The sequence below is a fragment of the Corvus brachyrhynchos genome, unplaced genomic scaffold (genome assembly GCF_000691975.1).
Source record: "Corvus brachyrhynchos isolate BGI_N302 unplaced genomic scaffold, ASM69197v1 scaffold323, whole genome shotgun sequence".
In the NCBI taxonomy this organism is placed as follows: domain Eukaryota; kingdom Metazoa; phylum Chordata; class Aves; order Passeriformes; family Corvidae; genus Corvus; species Corvus brachyrhynchos.
This window is the reverse complement of record NW_008237253.1, coordinates 207,051-214,361: the sequence shown is the minus strand read 5'-3', so window position 1 is coordinate 214,361 and position 7,311 is coordinate 207,051. Positions and strand designations below refer to the sequence as shown.

At 51.5% G+C, this 7,311-nt stretch overlaps 2 protein-coding genes across 7 annotated transcripts in view; one reads left to right on the top strand and one right to left on the bottom strand.

The window, feature by feature from the left end:
* DEAF1 (DEAF1, transcription factor) overlaps window positions 1-7,311 on the top strand; it is an 81,955-nt gene that overhangs the window by 26,940 nt on the left and 47,704 nt on the right. The window lies entirely within an intron of this gene.
* Window positions 1-7,311, bottom strand: part of EPS8L2 (EPS8 like 2) — a 42,529-nt gene that overhangs the window by 17,291 nt on the left and 17,927 nt on the right. The window contains exons 2-3 of the mRNA XM_017730467.1: window positions 5,287-5,351; window positions 4,169-4,224 (exon numbers count right to left, since the gene is read on the bottom strand). Coding sequence (XP_017585956.1) covers window positions 4,169-4,224; window positions 5,287-5,330 — 100 coding nt within the window. The 5' untranslated portion in view covers window positions 5,331-5,351. The remainder of the gene's footprint in view (window positions 1-4,168; window positions 4,225-5,286; window positions 5,352-7,311) is intronic.

Sequence of the window (7,311 nt, the reverse complement as noted above, 5' to 3'; positions counted from 1 at the left end):
AACCTCAGGCTTTTTCTCCAGTATGATGAAGCCTTTAAAGACATGACAGTGAGTGTCACTGTTCAGATGTTGCCCAAATCCCTGCGGATTTAGGTATGGACACGGTCCTCTTGACCCAGCAGTGCAGCTGAGCAGGCTCGGGTTTAGCCACCGCTCCTGCCAGGGTTGTCTCTTGCAGACAATACCAGTGTGTGTTAAATCCTGCACACATCCTGTCCTAAAGGTTGTGGGGAAGGAACAGTCCCTCTGTGCTCCTGTCAGTAATGGTGTGACAGCCGTGTGGCCTCCAGCTGGAATTGTGAAGAAGCTCATGGTTTGAGCAGGGTGTGGCAGAGCAAGCAGCAGGGAATTACAGACTGGGCACTGTGCTCAGGACTGGCGGGTCTCATCTCAGAGACCCCTCCATGTGGCTGGGCTGGAAGCCCCATTGGGATACAAGGGAGATCTGTGGAGACCCCCAGGAGTTGGTTCATGACCATTAAACGTAATTTACTCCTTCTCCATTGGTGTGTTCGGCCTGGCCAGGGCCAAGCAGCTGCCTGTGGCTCAGGGGTGATGCTGTGCAGTGCAGCCTCTCTGCCTGTGGCTCCCCAGGGAGATGATCCCTGTCCAGGGCCACGCCAGGCAGGAAGTGGCTCTTCTCTTTGTGATAGTGCCTCGTGTCCTGTTACAGCGCTGCAGCCTGGCTTGGGTTACGGGTGTGCAGTGTCAAGTGATCGGTGTTAGCACCACGCTTCTCCAGCCTAACCCATTGCTCCAAAACCCCTTTTCCAGCCCTGTGCCCTATCAAGTCTGGTTCTCTCCCAGAAATGAGTGCATCGAGGATGGGTGGGCAGGCTGGAACCAACTGGCTGTGTCCCTCTTGGCCTGGGGCGCTGGAAGGAGGCTGAGCACCGCAGGGACAGACAGCAGCCAAACAGAAATGAGCTGCTCCTCGCCAGTGCCCCATGAGAAATCACTGCCATCATCAAACTGCCCTCAACTTCTCCAGCTACGCTGCCTAATCCATCAGGAGAGCCAGCCAGCGCTGTTTGACAGCCCTGGAAACAGCTGAGGGGAACACCTGCAGAAGTCCACCTGGAGTCACCTCAGAAAGGCGTGGCAGCAGCTTTCCTGCTGTGGGAAGTGCTGTGCAGAAATGCTGCCTGCCAGCCCTTCCCGTGGGTTCTGCTGGAGCCTGGTGTCCCCCCCCGCCACAGGCTTTCATCTGGGCTTGGAACCGACGCCTGTAAGCAGAGAAGCAGCCTAATTATTTATGGTGTGCATTAATATTTATTCAGCTGGTGGCTGTGTAGGGAGGGAGGTGGCAACCTGAGAGGGGCTAGCCATTGCCTGCTGCCAGCTGAGGCAGGACTGCTCCCTGCAGCCACAGACCTCTCCAGAATGTGAAGCTGAATGAATGTGGTGCTGTTTTACTAAGGGGGTAGGAAAGGATGAGTGTTCTGCTCCCGTGAGAGCCAGAAAACTCCACCGAGGATGGCAGAGCAGCTGGAAAACACATCCAACTCTGGTAGGGATAGAGCATGGGAGGGTATCTTGACACTTTAAGCCAATTTCGTTGTAGAATTCCCTTTGGTCATCTCTCCACATCCCTCTGTGCTCACCACAGACACTATGGTAGGCAACATATTTGGTGATTAAAGCAATTTCAGCGGGCCAAGTGTGACACCAGAGCCTTCCCCACCCATCAACAGCCATGTGATGAGGCTGTGTCCTGTGAGGACCTTCACACTGTGCCCTGGAGCCCCCCAGAGTGGTCCCCCACCTTCATCATCCGGGTGCCTTCCTGTGCACAGCCTGAAGCTGCTGCTGTGTTCCAGCTTCACCATGACAATTTAAAATATCCCTCTTCAGGGTCTCCCCCTGAGGTGGATTTAATATTCCCAGTATACCCTCGACTGGCACCCCTGTCAGATTAGGCCAGTATTACTGTAGGAAAAGCATCCTTGGAAAGCTAAACCCAAGGCCTTGTTCACCAAGAAATAATATTTAAACACCTGTGTGCATTGGAGCATCTGTGGTCATTACCCAGCGCGCCTTAAATGCAGTGGATGCCTGTGAGCTGGGAATTTGGAAGTCACTGCATTTGCTTCTTGGAGGTCCGGCAGTGTACACAGGCTGAGGGTCCAGCCTGATTGCACTGGAGGAAAATGGAGATATGAAAAGTCTTGTCAGCTCCAAATGTCCCTCAGCAGTGTTGTAATCACATAATCAAGGCCAGCTTGGCTTGGTGTGATTTGTTTCATTATGAAACATAATTCTCCCTGGAATTTTAGTTCTTGCCTGCCCTCTACCCCCAAATGTGCCAGTTCACAGCAGAAATTAATGCTGGGGGAGGAAGGATCCGAGTGGGAAAGGGACCAAGACATTTAAATACTGGTTTATGCGTGCTGAATGTCCTTTACTGAATTAGCGGGTGGGTTTCAAGTGCTGCTAAGCAAAATCCCTCTGGATGTGCTCATGCCAGGGGCTGGGCTGGCCAAAAGCCACTGATTTGTGCAGGGAATGCCTGCAGAGCTCGTTCTGCATTTCAGTGGTGGCAGGGAAATAACAGGCAGCTGCTTTACTCCTCCTGAGGATTTGGCCCAGGGACATCCAGTCCTCATTTCAGGTTTGCTGGAATTTCGTCAGAGAGATCCCAACCCTGATGAATTTGCTTTTGAGGTGTGTTCATGCAAAAAAAATGTAGAAGATTAAATTCTATGCTGAAAAGTGCTTATTTGAGAGCTGTGTTTGTTTCCAAGGCAGTCTGTCAACCTTTGCCTGCGCCAGCTTTCGTGGCATGGGATTGAGGGGTGCTCCCTGTGCCATGGCACCATTAGATTCCCCCCTAGAACTCTGATGGCACCCATGGGTGCCAGCCTGCAAATCTGCTTGACTTTAACGCCGTTGTGAGCTCCCAGGTTCATTTTTACACACCTCTGTAGGGCTGTTTACCTGGCAACTACAGCCCTCCTGCCCCTGACGGGATGTGCCACAATTTCAGTGCACAGCCAAAGGAATGTGCATTGCCTTGGAGGCAGGAGTTTGTTGCACTAGCAGCCCTCTGTGCACCCAAAATTTCCACACCTCATCCTCTTGCTTCTTTATCATGTGTCTTTCCATCTTCAGAAGCAACTGACACAATTCAAACCCCTGCTTGGCACCTGCCCACCCTGCAGCATCCAGGCCACAAACAGCCCAAATTTCTGCTCTGTCATTATCCCCATGTTTCATTTCTTGGCAGCTAATTGAAGTTAACAACGACTTTGTTTAACACCAAGTACAGCCCCTGCCATCCCGCTTCTCCCCAGGTGAGATTGGTCTCTCTGGACACTGCTCCAGGCCATCCCACACGGATAAACCTCCAGCCAAAATCCTTGGGCAGAGTCACTTCCCAGGGACAAATAAACCACCTTGGCAGTTCATAAGCTGCCCAGCTATGGCAGGGCATCCCTGATCAAATAGAAGATCTCCAAGGAGAAGCACACGCAGCCTGTTCCTTCCCAATTAAACATCGACCAGGTAAATCCACAGCTCTCAGGTGGGAGAGCTGGCAGGCTCAGACTCTCCGAAAGCTGCTTGAGTTCCCCCAGACAACCCCCAACTTCTTATCCAAGAAATAACTGAGGGAGGTGATTTCTCACATGATTTATGCTTGCTCTGCCCATCCCAGAGGCCACATTTTCACCTGGGGTACCTGGATCTGCTGAGATCAGGAATAACTGTTATTGATACCTAAATGTGCTCAACCCAAACAAGCTGACTCTCGGACTGTGAAGGAACACCCATCCTGCCCATTCCCTGCACTTCCAAAGAGCCAAAGGGCACAGAATTTTCATAGTTCACTGAGTAGTTAAAAGAGGATAATCATTAACCTGCCGAGGACAGTCTTTCTTTTGTGAGGCCCTTTATCAGGTGATCTTGCTAACAGACCTGGGGAGGATCTGGGTGGGGGAAGCAGCCGTTCTGTTCTCACAAAATCCCAACTGTCCCCAGCATGGGAGGTGTCGGCACAGATGTGAGGTGTGTTTTTGCTACCAGGTCAGGCCAGCCTGTTGCATATGGAACCCTGGATTCATGAGGCTTTGGTTGAGTTCCAGCCTAAAGCTCCCCAACGTCCGCATCCAGCTCTCCAGAGGTGCCTTTGCCATGGGAAACTTTGGGTATGTTTGCAGGCACGACTCACCGTACAGGTCCTTTGCGCTCAGCTTGGAGGCTCCGTCGGCTTTGCCCATGCTGCCACTGGAGAAGAAAGAAGGTACAAATCAACCGTCAGCTCTCAAATATTTTTAACATCAGTTTTCACACAGCAGCACTGCAGCTGTCCCAGAGGGACCAGCCCTTCCCTTCCTTGCAAAGCGTTTCCTTGTGGGCCGTGCCAGCAGCTCCCTGTGCAACCCTATCTGCTATCCACACCGCAGGCACATGTCACTGAACCCAGCAGTGGAAACAGGACACGGAGCAGCCCAGCCAGGCCTGTCCCCACTAGAGTTACCTTTGCAGTGTCCCCTGGAAGGGCAGCACTCTGGAGGGGCTGGGTTAAGGACAGCGGCTCCCAGTGTGCCATAAGTGGGGTTGTTACAGGGAGACCTCCATGTTATACCTGAGTCCACCTGAACCTGAGGCAGTGTAAGAGCCAAGGTGATGATCCCTTCTCAATGGACATGTTGGAGATGTGCCCCTTGAAAGCAGGTGCTCGGATATAGAACATATCCCATGTAAGAATGTGAGAGGGTGGAATCGTGTGTAAACAGTTGAATTTTGGAGTGTCAGGTCTCTAAGCACCACATGTAGGGCCACCCCCCATGCCTGGGTTATGGGTAGGAATGAGCAGCCAGGAGATAACGGTGTTGTCTCTGGCAGAGGAGGATCCAAGCGAGATCTGAGGCACTGTGGTCAGGCTGTCCTGCATGGAGCAGTGAGCGCACGGGTGCCCAGGGGCTGCTTTGTGCTCTGTCACCATGTCCCCTGAGGGCAGGCAGTGGTTCAGGTGCTCATAGCCATTGCAGGAAGGAGGGAGAGAGAGAGCTGGTGGCTCTGGCTCCGTTGGGAAGTTGCCATGGGCTGCTGTAGCCCGAGGCTCCTGGTGTCCCTCCTGTGGAGAGGCTCCTGGTGTCCCTCTGCTCTCTCCACCTAATGTGCCATTATCAAACCCCAGTGCACAGGGCAGGTGATGTGTGAAGCAGTCCCAGCTTGTGAGGTGCCCAGGAGGGGTGAAACAAACACCAAGGACTTTGGGGATGAGTGGGACTGCTTAGAGTATCCCCTGGACAGTAGGAAGGATTGGTGCAGGAAGATCCTTACTTTGATGGGCCGGGGTTGCTGCTGAGGGTTCCTTTGTGACTCATGTTGCTTCACAGGCCGGGCAACTGCAGCAGAAGCACAAGAGACAGGGTCAGTGGTTATAGAACAGGCTCTCAGGTGATTTATCCATGTGCACCCTGCCCTCCCTGCCTCCGAGCTGGGGTCTCCAAGCAGATGGAGCAGTCATGTGAGCACAAGGGTGTTTCCTCCCTGCTCTCAGTCACCTCTCACTGCTCTGACCCGGGCTGAAGGTGACACATCCCAGGATGCTTTTTCAAAACCTACTTCCACCCCTCCCTCTTGCCCTTCCATTCCAGGCACACCCCAGCTTCGTGGCTTTTCAGCACATCTTTTTCCAGCAGCACTGTCCTGCCTAGAGTTAAACAGGGACTGAGGTGGCCTTTGCCTTCATGGTCTGTCCCAGCTCCCTGTGCCTCTGTGCTTGTGGCTGTGTGTCCCAAGTCATTTTTCATGCCTAGAGTGCTGTTAGCTTCTGTTATGTGGTAATTTTAAGCTCTACACCAGCTGTGAAAGCATCTTTACAAGGGGACTGCCCACATAAAGAAAAATGTGATAACTGAATGCTGCTCCACTGGCAGCACAAGGATGAAGGAAAATGTACTGTGGTGTCTGAGTGGTTAGTGAAAGGTAGCCAGGATCAGCACTGATTTTTTTTCCTCCTCTTACCAATGAGAATTAGAATGTGGGAGGAGATGTGAGAGAGATCCAGGGACTGCTCTGACAGCAGAACTGCAAGGGAAAAGAAACAAAACCAGCAAACAGGGTATAATAAGATCTCAGGGAATGATTTGTTTTGGTATCCAAGCTCTTCACCTGTGCTCCATGTGTGAGCTCAAGGGAAGCCAAGGCGAAGTCCTAAAATTTTTTTAAGTCTCTTTCGGAAAGTTCAGGGGCACTTCTGTGCCTGGGTCAGACCCTGCTCGCCTCATGATAAGGTTGTCAGAATTCAGAGGTTTGGCTTAGAAATACTCATTGCTGGCCTAAAGGAAGAAATTCCTCAGTGTCCTCAGTGGGATTTCCTGCAAGGGAACCACTGAGTGTGCTTGGCGTGTGCCAAGGTCTGCCATGACAGCCATGGGCAGGCCGTGGAACTTCCTCCAAGGGTTTGTCTTCACTGAATCTAGGCTGAAGTGTGTGTAATCCCCAGGGAATACTTTGGAGTCATCCCTGACACCTGGGATTTCCCCTCTGGAGGCTGACTATGTGCTGCAGGGTTTGTTGTATCGTCAGCAGAGCTGCCCTAGATTCCTTACATATCCGTTTTTATTCCTCGTATTGGAACACTTGTGGTATTTTGCTCCGTGTGTTTCACCCTGAGGTGAGGGCAGAGACAGTTCTCTCACTGATCTTATCAGAACTGTCAGTGGGATGTCAGAGGGATGCACTTATGGGGATGCAGGTGAAGTACCTGGCTGTACACAGACTGCATGGAGAACCCCAGCAGGTTTTGGGCTCAGCCTTACAACTTTCAGCCTGTTTTCTGTCACAGTAACACACTCAGCATGGAGACACTGATAGAAAGGACTCTCAAGTGCATTTTAGTAGCTAGTATGTTAAATTCACCCTTTTTTGTCTCTCTTGTGGTCGATACTGAAATCCCTATGCACACCTATAAGAGGTATAAATCCATATCCACATTAGAATAGAAACTTGGTGGGTTTGCCAGCACCTCAGAGTGTAATAAAACCCATCGCTGTGCCCAAGCTTGGGTACCTGTGAATTTTTCCTCTGGTAATAGCTGTCTGCTGGTTTCCTTTTACAGTCCTCAAACTGTTCCTATCTCCTGGATCTCTTTGTGCATTAGCATAAGGTACCTGGAAAAGAGAACTGGGGCTTTTAAAAACCCCACTCTGCTCTGTTTACTGTGCACTACCCAATCACTTGAGTCCCACAGCTGATGACAGCTGGGAGTGTTTCTGCATATTAGTGTCATATTCTCACCCCCTTTCTCTCACTGCCCCAGGGCCATGTCCTAATGTACTGAAATCCAGGTTATTCCAGCAG